General features: G+C 33.1%; 1 protein-coding gene across 4 annotated transcripts in view; it reads left to right on the top strand.

Annotated features, from left to right (window-relative positions):
* The first annotated feature begins 4,178 nt into the window (after positions 1–4,178).
* Robo1 (roundabout guidance receptor 1) overlaps positions 4,179–17,086 on the top strand; it is an 820,976-nt gene continuing 808,068 nt past the window's right edge. For 2 of the 4 annotated variants that reach the window (XM_070030453.1, XM_070030457.1), the window contains exon 1: positions 4,179–4,284. In XM_070030453.1, the coding sequence (XP_069886554.1) occupies positions 4,197–4,284 (88 nt within the window). In that variant the 5' untranslated portion in view covers positions 4,179–4,196. The remainder of the gene's footprint in view (positions 4,285–17,086) is intronic. The other 2 variants (XM_070030452.1, XM_070030456.1) reach the window with 1 other exon arrangement.

A 17,086-nucleotide genomic window follows, 5' to 3' on the forward strand; every position in this document is an offset into this window, starting at 1 on the left:
CTTAATTCCCCTCATTTGTTAGGAATTCGTAAAAGATCTTACTATAGGGGGTATAATAGTCTACTAGTGCTGGGAAGGTGGCTCAGTGGTAGAGCACTTTCCTTGCGTGCATGAGGCCCTGGGTTTGATTCCTCAGCACCACATAAGCAGAAGAAAAAAAAAGCCGGAAGTGGCGCTGTGGCTCAAATGGTAGAGCACTAGCCTTGAGCTGAAGAGCTGAGGGACAGCACCCAGGCCCAGAGTTCAGGCCCACGACTGGACCCAAAAAAAGAAATTAAATTACATTAAAAAAATAGTCTACTAGTTTTCTGAGTCACATTGGTCTTCAAGCTGTACAATTAATTCCATATTTATCTTCCATATGCAGTCACACTGCTAAGTGTGTACAACTCATAGTTATACCTTTAAGATCTACTTTTCCGCTGACATTTTGGAGATGCTATAAGGAAGACAGAAAGTATCATTGGTTCTAGGTCCCTTGTTTACTAATGGCACATGTTCATTCAGAAAGTCTTAAATATTCTGAGCCTGTATATTCATATGCCTGATGACAATTCAAAATTCACAATCCTAATACCATTATATCTCAGAGGTTATTGTATTAATAAACTTTCTTCCACTACATGTGTGTCACAAGCTTTTTTTTTATCTCCTTTAGATAACATTCTATTGGAATTTTGAAAGTGTAAACCTTGCATATCCATCTTCTTCACAAATCTCTGTTCCTGGTATGGTAATATTTCCACATAGTTTGTAAAGCGAAGTCTTGCACTTTCACACTGATCAATCAATCCTACTGACTCAATCTGTTTTATATTATCACTCAATTTTACTAAATAATTATTTTATAGCTATTGTACTCCCTCAGAAATTTAATAGAGTAGAAAGTTAATAATAAGTAGAGTTTACCAAAGCGTGTTCTTTTAAAAAAATAGATGTTAAATAAGACTGAACATATTTCTTAAGAAAATTAAAAATAAAAAAAGTCACCTCACACTACCACACATGTGCAATATTGACCAAAATCCAGAACATTCATACCATTATCTCTGGTGAGACCATAGAGCAAGAGAAGTCTTTGTTCTTTGCTAGACGAAATGTAAAATGATGTATCTACTTTGAAGCACTTTCATATAAGACCCAATATAGTTTTGCCAAAAGATCAGAAATCTCTATACTTAACATTTAATTACATGAATGTAAAATGATCTCCTATAATAAGTATATATCTAAGATAATCTTATCAGATGAGCAGAAAAGCTGAAAAGCTATGTATGTATGTATGTATGTATGTATGACCATATAAGATGATGCCAAGCGAAATCAACTCCGAAATATGGACACAAGAGGTTTTTCTCTATTGCTCTTGTTTTTAATGTGCTATGTGATTTTTTTCTTTGTTTCTTTTGTATGTTCTTCCTCCTATGGTATGTCCCTGTTATCACTCTATTTGATTTAGGTAACCTGCATCTTATATATACATTTGTGTAATTTGGGGAGGGGGAGGGGAATAACAAAATGCTGAAACAAGGACACCAGATGACCTATTGCAACAATGATACTCATAAGACACAATGTTGGAAATGAACCTTACAACTTTGACTGGGTGGAGGGAGTAGTAGGAGAAGTAGGGGAGGGAAGGAATAGTGGGAGAAAAACAAAGGAGGGGGTGACAATTCCTGACAATAACTGATGTAAATGTAACTTCCCTACATAGCATCTTTACAAGAAAATAAAATTTAAAAAATCTTTATATGGATAATAATAGAAGCCCTGCTTATAATTACTAAAACTGAGTTACAACCAAGATGTCCTTTAGTGAGTGAATGGCTAATCATAAAGTGTTGCATTCAGACAAGGGGAAGTTATTCAGCACTGAAATGAATGAAGCATGAATAAACCTGGAAGAAACATAAATGCTTAGTACTAAGAGAAAGAAAGAGTTTGAAAGACTATGTATAGTATGGTTTTATTTACATGACATTCCAGAGAAGGAGATTTAATAAAAGATTAGTGGGAGTAAGTAAGAGGAAGAAGGAAAAACTATGAAAAGCATATGAGAATCTAAATTTCAATAAATATACTAATAACATATAGCAAATATCGTTATAAATTTCCAATTAATTCATTAGCAATGCTCCATTTACTTCATGAGTTTAAATAAAACTACTTACACACATTTAAGAAATTAGAGGTAAAAAGTTTATTCCAAAATGGTCCTCTGATCCTTTTTGCTCAACTTAGTCAAATATTTTAGAAAGAAAGAATCTGAGCACCTCCTTAGCCAAGCAGGAATGAAGATGATAAGACAACTATCAAATCAAAACCCAGTCGAGCAGAAATTCCCAGAATGCAGTACACTTCCACATTTTCTCTAGAAAAATTAATCAATCATACGTCACTAAAGAATATGACTATAAGATGAAATACAGCTTAATAACAATGGAGAAATTTTAAACTGTGTAGAATAGATTGAAGAAAAAAACATTTCATCTAGGCTTGGCTTAATATGACAGACTAATCTATAATTTGATATTTAACACAGATGATCCATAAAAGATAATGTGCACATTATATAATGGAACATATATGCATGATATAAAAAGGTAAAGACTGTTATAAAAAACACTTACCCAAAGACAAAGGGATGGAATAGTGAAACCACAGTAAATAAGAGGCAAAGTCCTAGTCTAGTTTGAAATTGCTTGTGGAAGACTTAAAGCTATTGTGCTCAGACACAATTTAGGTAGCAAGCAGGAGAATTAGGCTCTCTGCAAAAGTGGAAAGTTAATCCTACAGTAATAAAGCACAGTTCAGTTCAAATGGACAAAATGAAAATAGCCTTGAACAGATACACTGTAGAGTTTTTGCACATATATAGATATGCTGTTTTGAATATATATTGGCATATTTTGACTATCACAAAATGATTGGTAGTATTCTTTTGAGACAAATTATTTTTACTATCACTAGATTTATCTAGTTTGATTAAATATATTGTTAAATGGATTAATAATCCTTTCTTATTCCCAGCTTCTGAAACTATTATAGTCAAAGTCCACGTATAATGTCACATATCTGAATTTACACTCCTTCTTCTGCTGATGCCTTATAAGCATTAATCATAAATTCCTACTCTACTGTATGGGTTTAAAATTAGGTTTCTTCAACAGCGCTCAATGCTTCTGTGTCTCTGAGCATATAAAATACGATTTATTGAAATAAACTCCAGGAAACTGAAGGAAGATATTTTTTCTTTAAAAAATGAAAACAAAGCTGGGCGCTAGTGGCTCACGTCTATAATCCTAGCTAATCAGGAGGCTGAGATCTGAGGATCACGTTTCAAAGCCAGCCCGGGCAGGAAAGTCCAAGAAACTCTTATCTCCAATAAACCACCAGAAAACCGGAAGTGGCGCTGTATGTCAAGTGGTAAAGCGCTAGCCTTGAGCTGAAGAGCTTAGGGACAGCGCTCAGGCCAAGAGTTCAAGCCACATGACCAACCAAAAAAAAAAAAAAAAAAAAAAAAAAGAGAGAGAGAGAGACAGAAAGAAAACAAAGCAAAAATCTAGGTTTCCCCAATTTAGTTTGTTCACTTAACTACAATCTCTCTTCTAAAGTAAGTTGATCTGATGATTATCATTAAGCTTTGCAAGGAGTCCATATTTCTTCCCATTAATATGCCTTATTTTAATTTATCATTTCTATGATATATTCAGGAAAACTCAGCTAAAATTATCAATAAAACAGTGGAGTATTCATGTGTAAATATAGTTCTCTATTGCATACCAATTAATAGATTCACAATGTAATATATATGAATATGTATATATTAATTTGAATGTCTATCATACCCTTATTCTCAATCGTATTTCCTTATTTCCCAATTATCAACTATTATATTATATCCCATCTTCAACAGATATTTGATCAATTCTCCCAGGGGAAAAATAGTCATCTGTATATATTCCTATGGTCTTATTCTGTTATCTTTTTAGGGTTATAATCATATCACAAGACAAAATGGGCTATCAGCTTTGATGCATACCAGGATACCATGTTATGTTTCTGCTTCCTCCAGCCCTGATTCAGAGTGCTTTATTGAAAATATTCCATATCGTAACTTGTATTTGTTTTAACCTCTCCAGGTAACCTACATCCATATCACTGGCTGGGTGTAATGCAAGGAAGGGATAAAGATGAAATGGAATCATCTTCCTTTTTTGGTCATCATATCACTCCTCAGTGTGCTGGAAAATCATCTCTTTCTGGCCCAGCTTATTCCAGGTAAGTGATATGCTTTTGTTTCATCAGTATTAATCCACTATCCCTTCTTTGCTTTAAATGCAATTTCCTCGCATGTATCCTAAATCAAATGTACCTTTGATTTCTTTGGAATTCATGTGTCTGTGTGAATGACTGCTTCTGTGTATGTCTGTGCTGACACACTTCAAGGAATCAAGGAATCATTCTTGAATAAAGAGTACTCCCAATAAAACTGGGGAAAACTGAGAAAATCCACTGTTACTGAAATATATGAAATGGATTATATTAACAAGTAAATAAGAGAAAAGGAAGATCAATTAAAGTTGGGAAAAGCTGTGTATCACACAAAGAGGGAAAAAAGTAAAGTCATGGTACTTTTTACACCTTAGAAAAATAAAGAACAGAGGGTAGGGGGATATTTAAAACTAGGAAGCAAGAAGCCTTAATCTTGTACCAAAGGATGCTACCATAGCATTACGCGTGAACATAGAAACCTGTTTCCTTAAAGTTGTAATTTTATTAGCGATACTACAATAGTATTTCCATGAAATGCTTTTCTTCAACTGTTCTATAAATCAACTAAATCCATTATTATGAAAGAGAAAAATAGAACACATTAACACATTAACTGGGATATAATTTTGTTGTTTCTTGAATAAAAACAATGGGTAAATTTGTGAAGAATGCAAGTTAATGCCACCACATTTTAGTCAAATTATTCATGTCAATATCATAAGAAACTATATTGTTACTTATTATAGTCAGAAACTATATGAAGTTTATCATGTCCTTTTAAACATATACAAAGGAACTGAAAAGAAGTTGAGAAAACTTCTATTTTACCTGAAAGATAAAAAATTGTAAAGAAATAGATTTGTATAGCTCCTGAAGAATTTTGCATATGAAGGAATATACATAGAAAATATAATTTGTTACAAATATTTGTAGATTTAATATTTTCCTAAATGCCTTTCTATTGTCACTGCCATGTTGAGTATTGGTAAACACTAGTGCAAGAACCAAATACCAAAATGTGGCAATGTAAGAAAAATAATGCATTTTAAATAAGTGAGAAATTCAAATGAAAGTAAAAATTGGTTGTCTTATAAATTATTAAGTTAATGAGGTTTCTTACATAAACATACTTTGAAAAGTACCACTACTGATAATATTCTAATCCAGGTATAAATAAGTCACAATTAACTGTAGAACTAGCTAAACTGAAGTCAATAAACTTGGTTCATGTTCAGTTTTGGAGGATACAGAAATGGTGATACAAAGGACAAACAAATAAAACACTATGCAGCACTATGTTGAAAGCCAACTATACAACTTATGGATATGGATGGAAGGGAAAAAATGGGAGACATAAAGGGAAGGTGCAGCATTTTTCAAAAAGAAATGTACCTTTATCTGTCTTAATATAACTATGACCCCTCTGTATATCACCATTACAAAAACAATATTTAAAAACCCTCAAAATTGTCAGAAGACGTTTCAGCAACTTCATCCATCTAATAGAATAAAAAATACTTGTGTGAGTATATTATCGTTTAGTAGTATAGGATAGGATAGGATAGGATAGGATAGTACAGTATACATAGAGTTTATAGAGTGTGGAGTATAGGCTTACTAAAGAAACAAATGTTATTTTTTTGTACAAATATAATACCTGAAGCAGAGCATTTAAAAATAATTGGTGTTTAAATTACATGATTATTATCTTCCAAGCAACTCTAAACAAGGCTTAAAATTAATGAACATATCTTCCCCTACCATTGCCATGTTGGTTACCAAATAGATAGCTTATCAGTGCAAAATGTGCCATCCAGATTGGATGCATGGGCCCTTTCTGAGAAAACATCTTAAAAAAATAACATCCCACATGGGATGCTTGTAGCTGAGATGCCAATATTCCCCACCCCCTACCCCCACCCCAAGATCACAGAGTTCAAAATTATTTCAAAGTAATTTACCTGTCAAAGAAGTCTGCTGTTAGCTTTCAAAAGGAACACCTGCAGAGTAGAAGTTATTTTCCTAACCACCTCCATCACGTGGCGGTTTTAGGGTAGGGAGGTTAGAGCATCCACTGAAAGAGCTTATCATCTTTAGAATTTTGTTTCTTTCCCATTACTCTCTGAAAGCATTGAAATTCGGATCCCTTTTGGTGTTCTTGTTGCTCCATCTTACTGAAGCTCATTAGTGGCTTTGAATGTGAAATAAATGTATTATCATAGCTTAGAAAAGGAAAAAGAGGTTAGCTTTAAATATCAGAAGTATCAGTATCTTTTTGAACATAAAGAAAGCCATTTTTCATTCAGCTGATTTCCTCTTCATCCTCTCAAGAATTTCCTTCTTCATGAGACATTTATTTCAAATGTCAAATAAATGAAAAGAAAGTAACAGATTTCTGAATAAGTATAAGCATGTATCTTTAGCACATTGTAAATTATTAGCAGAGGTGTGTCACAAAGCTGCTGTTTTAGGATGCAAAATAAAAGCTCAATTAAGAAAATCAGCAGAATGAAGATTTTTTTTTGCTATCACAACAATAAAGCAGCTAAGACACTTGGTATATTAAAATACCATATTTAAATATGATGTCCAAAGTTGATGGATTACCCAGTTGTTGTTATTTTTTAATTTTGTTTCTCTGAATGTTATGGGGTTTTGTTTTGTTTTTTAATTACTATTATGTTTTAGAATATTTTATGTGAAGTAGTTGTGTTAAGGAATCCAGTATGTTTAGTCATTTAAATTTTTAAAAAAGCTCTGTTAGTGACAAGCACAGAGATATTGAAAAATGAGGAAATAGATTTTCAGAATAATTGGACCACTCTTGTTTCTGAGCTGTTGCTGTCATTGCCTTTAGTGTCCACTCCTTCGTGCAGAACACTGGTAGACTTTGGTCTGGATGCCTTATCTCTAATTCACGTATACAATATATTCTAAAACCTGCTGTGGTTATCTCTTGAGGCAGGATACATCTTGACTGTGTCACATCATTCTCTAATCACTGATGGAGAGCAATCTGGTAGATACTCATTTAACATTTCAAATGAGTCACCTTTAATTGCAACAGATGTCAAGAGTACTAGGAAAGACAAGTGTTAAATGACATGTTTTAAAAGTATACATTTCACCTAAGGTGGAATTGAATGGAAAATTTACAGAGTGTCTTTGGTTTAAATGAAATGTTAAATGTGAGGTTTATGTTAAAAGATTTTAGAAAGGAAAGACATGGAAGAAAATCCCACATGGTTATTATTTGTGTTTGAATAAATTCAGGCGACCCATTTAAAGTTAAATATGATTTATTTTTTCCTCTTCATTCTGTGAATGTACACCAGTGCTTTCCTTCATTAGAGATTCAGGTGATGACAGGATTATTTCCTTTTCCCAGCCTCATGTCAACCAGCCTTGTGTGTGAGAGTTGCTCAAATCATTTACTGCTTCCCTGCCCCACTGGTCCAGCCTCTACCAGTTCAGTATCTTGCTATTATACCCACAGGAAGGTAATTACAAGGAGCTAAGTGTTAGAGCTTAAATCATGCCTTGAATTGTAATTTTAAAATAATTCTTTTTATGTAAAATTCAAGAAATTTATAGACAGGACATTTCTGTATTTTTTCTGTTTAATTTTTCATATGACAGATCTTGGATACAATTGAGCAATTAGATTTTTTAATCTCTTTATAATGTAACATATATATAGAAAGTAAATTTCTAAAATTCCAAGGTGACATAATTTATACTTTATGTAACACTTTATTTAATAAAGTATTTAAATTATATTTATATACTTTATATATTTTTTATATTTTTAATTTACACTTTATTTAATACTTTATTTAATAAGCATTATTTCACGTTTGCTATTTTTACAAAGGTTTTTGTCCAAAGGAGTATTTTTTTGAAGTGATGATGAGTCTTGATAGCTGAGTATCTGTGGACAATAAATAGGTAAATATATCACCATTAGAAGCTATAGCGATTGCTTTTTTAGAGGCAGAGTTTACTCTCTTTTACTGATCCTCTTACTCACAAATTACTCAAGAATTTTCAAAACATAACATGTGACTTTTCACATGAAAAAAACATGTTTTAAAAAGCAGATTTTTATTTTTTTCAAATACTTTTTGTTTTATCATTCTTTGTTTATATTTAAGTTTGTTATATTATTAACTAGTTTGTACAATTCTATGTCAGGTTATGAGTATACTGAAACTTGTTTAATTCTTCCTCATTTCACCCCCAATCCTTACACTCAAGTTTTATAGTTCATTTTTATGTACTTTACATTGAAGGTAAATTGCATTTGCTCATGCTTCTTTCCTGGGTTCATTTTTCTTCCCCCATTGGTCTCCCCAAAATATTTTTCCATTTCTTGGTATCCATTTTTTTAAATTGCTTTTAAGAAGGCCATCAAGAGATCTTTATATACATGTTACAGAAATATCTGGCCAAAAATAAAAACATCTAGCACTTCTTTTTTCAACTAATTTTGTGACTTATGAGAGTACACAAAGCTGAAATATATCTGTGATTAAGAACTTTATTTACTCCTATTTTAGGATTATATACATATTCCTAAACTGTTTCAAGTTCACTACTGAGAGTTTGCTGCGTGACAATCTTAAACATGGGCTTTAAGATTTTTTTTGGTAAATGCATGATATCCTTCATTTATAAGAACTAGAATATGTTTGTAATATTCTTAACAGGGGATCCCAATAACCTAATTGCTTTGTGCATAGGATCATATGTAATGAAGTGTATTAACATGAATTCAAAAATATGGAAATCAGAGGTTCCTACCATGTCCTATATGTAGGGTTTTCTTTTTCATTTTTTTCTAGTTTCTCTTAGTTTTTTATATGATATGTTTTGTATGTAAGATTTACAATGTGTGGAAGGAAAATAGAACCACAGAAACAGAGGGACAAAGGATGACCAATGCAACATTGATACCATCTTTACACTATGTGGGTTAAGAACCTTACAACTTGTGTGTTTGTGGTTGGGGGGTATGGATAGGGAAGGGTAAGTGGGGGTATGGGTAGGGAAGGGTACGTGGGAGATAATGAGAGATGGGATAGCAATGAATAAAAACAAATGTACTCATTTTCTTACTTATATAAACGTAAACCCCCTGCTTATCAGCTTTACAATAAAAAAATAATAAAAGATGTTTTTGGTAAAACCGGCCTATTCATCTGGAATGATAAAACATTTATTCTCTATTATAAAAAGCCCACATCAAGGTTCTTCAGATACTGCGGTTAAGTATCAAACATACAGTGCTGAAGAGTTATGTGTGGATTTCAAACATTTAAAAATTATATAGGTTTAAATGTCTTATGTAGAAGGGGTGAAATAAAAAGTGAATCAAAGGTTCTTGCTTAAGGGTCTGAGCTTTTTAATAAACAGCTTTATTCCATTTGATAGAAGGAAAAGGTACATCCTAAAGAGTGCTTCATTATTAGTTTCATTATTAGTGTTTTATATTATGATGATGAGCTTAAACTCTAACCTTGAAAAGAAATGAGAGTTATGTAGAAGAATAGACTAAGAGTTACATTTATTAGAGGAAAGATACTAGAATCAATCACATATCTAATTTTGTAACTCAACTGATCATTATGATAAAATTACAAAAACATTCGCATAGTATCCAAGTATGTTCTTGATATCAATGGAGCAAACAGGTCCTCATACCACGTAGTATAAATAATTTATTTTTGCTGTTGCTTGCTTATTAGAAAGAGGTGCTATCCCAGATTTGACTGATACAATCAATAGTCCTTTATTCAGATAAGTTCTTACTTGATAGAAATTATTCATTGAAGGTCCATTGAAAAATGAATAAGAGGAAGAAGTTGTGGAAAAATGCTACAAAGATCTCAATTTTGACTCAGCCAATAGAAATGACAGAGACAGATATTCCAAGAAAGTATGTCAGATTGATAAACAAGGAATAAAGAAGAGAGAGTGTTAAGAATGACTCTAATATTTCATTCTTGGGAGGATGAGTCAAAAATCTGATTCAAAATATGACACTGTAGTTGAATGTAATGTATATTAAACACTATAACAATGTGCATTCATTCAATTTTAGAATTGATTTTAGTAGACATAGGTGTTTAGATAAATTTAAATTGGTGATAAATTCAAAATTTTCCTTAAATATATATTTATATATGTATATATATTGCCAGTATTTATTTGCATACTTATCTGCATATATGCAGATATCTATACTATTTATTACTGGGCATTTATAGATATTAATAGGAATGTGGAATGTAATTTTTGAGAAAGTCAAGTTAAAAAGAACACTCATAAGATTTAATATTGCATACATAAATGTTGAAGTGTCTGTGAAACCATGATATGTTATATAGAAATATAACATAATACATATTAGTATATACCATATTATATATATATATATTATATATATATATATATATATATATATATATATATAAGATTTATTCTCAGTGAAGTTGTGGTGTGGTTTAAAGTTTCCATTGTATACCTGATAAACAGAAATCTCTTAATTGTCATTTGATTATGGTATTTGACATTCATATATGTAGATATATAAGTATGTGTGTGCTTATGCTACAAAGAATAAAACATCCTATCCTTAGAAATAAGTCTTGAAATAGCACAAATACATAAGAAGAAACAATAGCGAAATTTCCTAATGGCCCTTGTTGTGAAGATGAGATTTTAGTAAGAAGAGTAATAGCCAACTGTCTTTTAATTTTGTGTCTCTTTGTTAGCCTTGTTGTTCTAGTGTGAAACTTTATTTAATCTAGATAATAAGTAGATAAGAACAAACCTGCAGACACAGTGCACTACAAGACACTCAGTGAGAAACTTGTATTTGCAATCTAGCTGTAGAGCTCAAGTATATTCTGCCTTAGTGATATGGCCCCGGTGATGAACCTGGTTTGCAGAGCCCCATGTGCCATGGTCTACCTAATTAAGCCATCAGAATGCATTGCAGCAAACAGAGTGCCTCATATGGACGAGTATAAGTAATTTTTGTTTCTCTATTGCTTGGTTAATAGAAAGAGGCGCTATCTTAGATTATGACTGATAGAGTCTATATGGTACAGCTGTTGTAATTGTGCCTGAGGGTCAGGAAAGCCTATGATAGAAAAAAGCTTTCTATTTACCTGAGACAATGCCATTACTTCATTCAACTATTTTCCCTAGAATTCCTAGTGTGCTCTTATTTTTCTTTTTCTGCTTTCTTGTATTACTTGAGTCCTCTCCCTGTGTGCCAGTGCCCTTTGTTGGATAAACACCGGCTCTGCCCTGATGTCACATGAGAGAATTGCTTTGAAAATGGATTCCTTTGGGGCATTCACATTGTGTAAATAAATGGGTTAGTATTGCTAGTAAAATATTTTTACAAATGCATTAACATGCTGTAAGCATGTAGGTCATGAAAGTGTAAGCACACTAGAACTAACATTCTGAAATAAGTATGTATGTCAACTTTGAAAGTAATTATATATATGCATATATAATCTATCACAATATACATGCATACTTATGTTTATATGTACATAAATTCATATATTTAAATGTAGGTCCATATATATGATGAGATTTTTTAAATTTTAAATTATTTATATCTAGTTTACAGCAAATACGTTTTTGTCCTCATAAAAGTAAGATTTATCCTGGTGTCTTTTTTTTATTTTTTCAGTCAGTACTAATAGACACTCTGAAAATAAAGGGTGATGTATCTCCTTGAATGACTAAATATTTAGTAGGTGAAAAGCATTTTATAGAGGTATGCAATGCAGATGCCCATTTTTCTATCTAAATAGCCTTTCAACTTTATTTTAATATTTCACCCCTTGTAGGTTCATAGCTTGACTTTCAATTAAGACAGCAATAAGAGTTCCACGAGGATTACAGTGAGGGGCACAGGCCCCTTCTCTTCCTCTGCTTTGTCTCACAGACTCCTACCTTCTCCTCATGATTTTGTGGCATCAAGTTCTTCCTACATCTTCCTCTTTATGTTTTGTTTTCTTACATTTCATTTTCTAATATAAGGGAATGTTTCTAGTAGTTTAAATAATTACTCTCTCGAAGTGTGGTTTATCTCTTTAACCATATTTGTATATACATATATATGTATGTATATATGTATATATAGCTGATATCACTGGGTTTAAATAAACTTGTTAGGTAAATTAAATCAGCAGCTGAGGAAAGAGAGAGCAGCACATGGTATTCAGGCAGGGGAAAGGTTTATTTTCCAGCTGAAGGCTGTCTCTGGTCAAGTTGGAAGCCCATGCAGCTGGGACGAAAAAAGGTTGAACCACACCTGGGCTAGGACTTATCAAGGCCAGGGGCAGGGAAGAAGGTATGGCCACATGGGATGCAGATGTGACTTCAGGGAGGGGGCAGGTGACTGCCTCCAGGTGTGCCAGTTACCTAGGTGAAGCAGAGACTTAACCAAAAGGAGGGAGGAGTCTGCTCCACCTTCTCAGGGTGCACCTTAAAAAACCATATTTTAAAAAATACAATGCATCAGTATTTGTATGATATAACTATCTCTATGAATTTTGGCATCTTAAATATGAAGTTTGACATCAAAATAATGTTTAAAATAGGATTTGTAAAGGGAGACAAGATATGAAATTCATGTAAAAACTATAGACATTTAAAAATTAGGAGCTTTACAAGGATAGAAGAACAAATCTGAGCATTTTGATTGGGTGAGAAAAAGTCATTTTGCCAAGTTTCTAATGTTCTTTAGATCCATATAACAGTAGCTCCACAGACAAAGGTAAGATATACAAATGAGATTTGTAACCATTTTTATTTTCTTTAAGTAGTTGTAAAATGGAGTTGGCACTTAACAAAGCAACTTATGAATACACTATGTCTTGATCCATGTCACAAATCAGGGTACAGTAAAGCCATCAGCATAATCATGTTTATTGCAGCACTATTTACCATAGTCAAAGTATGGAATCAGCCTAGATGCCCTTCAATGGAAGATCAGAGCAACAAAATGTGGTACATATACACAATGGAATTTTACTCTTCCATTAGAAAGAATTATCTTTTACCATTTCTAAAGAAATGGAAAGGCTTGAATGAAGTAAGTCATTCCCAGAGACAAAAGATGATCACAAGTTCATAAGTAAATAAGTTGGGTGGTATGCAAATGTATTAACTGAAACATGGAAGATTCAAGAGAGTCCTCAAATATTCTAATTCAAAAGTCAACATTCAACAAAGTAAAACAACAGGAAGCAGATATTGCAAAGGGGTGGGGTGGGGTCAAGGGGAAATGGGTGGATGAATGAAGAGACAAAGCGGGGAAATGCAGTCAAAATTCCAGGGTATATCCTTCAAAAATAAGAGGAGTAAGGGAGGGTTGTGTAGGGGAGAGATGAATGGGAATGTAGAAATCCATTTTTAATGATCACAGATAAATGTACATCTCATTAATCGAGTTTGGAATTAATCTTCCTTTCAATTTATGTTCTACCTTTTAAAAATCATTTTTCTTATATTTTCATAAGTTTTTAGTAATTATATAATACAAGTACTTGTATTAATTATATGTCGCAACCTGCTGTGTACTCCTTAATCCACTACCACCAAGAGCGATACAATACCAGACCATGCAAATGAAGTTTGGAGTGGCAGGGAATCTGTAGCCTTCTGGGGGTAAGAGATCCCAAGGTTCCATTAACCAAAGTTTTTATTGGTCTTGTGCAAGGAAGTAAAGGTCAAACTTCAACCTGAGACATTATTTTATATACAAGTGGTATGCGACCTTCTTATGGGAAGGAGAGCTAAACTGTAAATAGCCTATAATTTGCATAAATCTAAGTCTACCCTTGGGCTCCCACACAGTTTCGGTTGGAATCTGAGTTCTCATTAAGCCAGGAATGATGGACATTTGCAGGAAAGCTCTCAGTTTACTGAGAGTGTATTGGGAGAAGGCACTCCAAACTCCCAGTCCTTTCGGGGTCTCACGGCCTGGAATTTTGGGCTCCACAATTATATATAAAAGTAAGTACTTTACTCAAAAACATTGGATTTATTGGCAGACTAACTTAGATTTCCCACCAACTGCTGGAAATATGTGAACTTAAGAAATTTGTGTATGGAGTGGGTTCCAGTGGCTCGTGCATCTAATCCTAACTACTCAGGAGGCTGAATTCTGCGGTTAGTGGTTCAAAGCCAGCCCCAGAAGCTAAGTCTGAGAGATTCTTATCTCCATTAACTATCAAAAATCTAGAAGTGGATTTGCAGGAGTACAACACCTGCCTTGAACAAAAAAGTCCAAGGACAGTGCCTAAGTTTAAGCCCCATAACAGACAGACAGACAGACAGACACACACACACACACACACACACACACACACACACACACACACACACACACACACACACACACACACACATTGTGTAGGTTTGACTTGTTTCCCTCCTTTGTTTTATCTTCATAAAGGAGGTATCTTCTTATGTTCTGAAAATTAAAAAGATTGCAAATATCTAACATGCTATCAAGTACCTAGATCATTCTCCATAATTAATAGCTATTATAATTTTAATGTGTAATTGTAAATTATACATTATTGTTATGTGTTCCTAGAAAATATTTGTAATAAAGCAAGGTACAGATAGATGAGTAGAAGGTTTTATTTGTTGGGCTCAAGTCTAGGTAATGAATCCAGTGACTAGAGCTGACACTTTGGAGAATTTCCCTGGCCTAAAGGAAGTGGTGAAAGACAAAATATCCATAAAAGATAGGGTTTCCAGTGGAAAATGGATGTGAAAATAATAGTAAATCTTATTATAATTCTGTGAACACATTTTAAAAATGCTTACCAAACTTCAATGTATAATATCAGAAACAGTACTAAGTAGAAATCACAAAGGTATATGAAGAAATCAAAATTTATGACAAAAAGATATGACACAAATCCACATCAAATCCAAACCAAAATGAAAACTCAAATTTAACAAAACATGGAAGAACTTGGCTTATAAATATGTAAGAAAGTCAGGTCACAACTGTTAGACATTTTTCCTCGAAAACTGACATAATGCTTCAGGGCAAACAAAGAAAATGTGTGACAATTATGAAGGTTTCTTTTGATAGCACTGTGACTTTTTTTTAGACTAGAATAGTGATTTTTATAATAATTTAAAACTCACAAATATGTGACTGAAAGTTGTAGAATTTAATGGAGTGGGTAACAATGTTCAACGAGAAATGTATCTTACTCATGTAAATGTAACCCCTCTGTACCGCATCTTTACAATAAAATAAATAAATAAAATAAAAGTATGACATGAAACTGAAAGATTTTCATTAGCTAATTAGTTCTCCTTAGTCATATATATATGTATATATATATATATATAATGTTTAACATTTTATACATTATTCTATTATTTTCATTATTTCTGGATATCAGGGTAGAAATACAGGGCCTTATCCTTGCTAGGCTTGCTTGCTTAGCTGGTGCTGTATCACTTGAGCCATACCTCTTGCTTAACTTTTTGCTGATTGATTGGGAAATGGAGTTGCAGACTTTTCTTCTTGCACTGACTTCAAGCTGTCATCCTCCTGATATCACACAACCTTCCTAAGTAGCTAGGATTACAGGTTTGACCACTGGTGCCCACTTGACTTTCACACTTCTGTCCTGTTTAATGAAATCCATTATACCTAATTAGACACATATGTCATCCATTTAAAAAACTGTAAGATATAGTAAGCAGGTAGGTTTCATTAGGTAGCCAATGAAGAGAACACCACACTTCAGGCAGGAAAAGAAGTTTATTTACTGACCTGCTGCCCCCAGCATACATGGTTGAGAGGCATGGCAAAAAAGGGGCAACCAACCCCTGGGCCAGGACTTATCTAGGCCAGGGACAGGAAGAGGTGTGGCCAGGAGGGGGAAAGTTATGGCTTCACTGGATTCAGATGTGATCTCATGGTCTGGGACCCTCCTAAGGTCGGATGGGAGGCATGTGACCAGAGGTACCCAGAATGTAACCTAGCCAGAAGGGGAGGTGACTGCTTCCTGGTGCGCCAGTTACCTAGGTAACAGATACTGGGGGGAAACTTAGCCAAGAGGTAGGAGGTGTCTTCACAGGGCCTGCATGGCCTGGGCAGACCTTACAAAAACAAAGATGAAATAAGTGTGGTGATTACATATATTATTTTAAAATTCCCTGAGAAATTGAAGGCATAATGAAACAAATGCTTGCTACAATGCACCGGTAAGTTGGAACTGTTGCATCTAAAGGAATTTATCTGTTAATTGGTTCATACATTTATACGGGTGCTTTGTCTATTTTGATTTTGAAGAAATTTGGTTGGTCAAGCAACATATGGAATTGGTTTGACATAATGTACTTTTATTTCCACAATTGGAAATTGAAAATAAAGCTTAATATATCAGGTATTATATACATTTCATGAAATTTATTATGTGTTGAACATAATTAGACTAGCCTTAATAATATAATTGATAAATTAGTAGAAAACTGAATGAAATAGTGTTAGAGAAAGTTTAAGAAAAAAATTAAAATTAAAAGTGATTCTAATAATACATAATTACAATTACCACTGACTTACTAAATATTTCCATTATTAGTTTATGCTTTAGAAAACAAATTAATAGTATGTCTCTGTTGAATTAATACTAATAAAAGGAAGAAAATTGATATTTAACTTAAAAATATTTATGAATTAGAACTATTAACTAATATTCCTAGAATCACTCAGTTGCAATAAAGGTTGGGAAAGAGTTTA

This window comes from Dipodomys merriami, unplaced genomic scaffold (genome assembly GCF_024711535.1).
Source record: "Dipodomys merriami isolate MVZ:Mamm:240054 unplaced genomic scaffold, mDipMer1.0.p SCAF_2, whole genome shotgun sequence".
Classification (NCBI taxonomy): Eukaryota; Metazoa; Chordata; class Mammalia; order Rodentia; family Heteromyidae; genus Dipodomys; species Dipodomys merriami.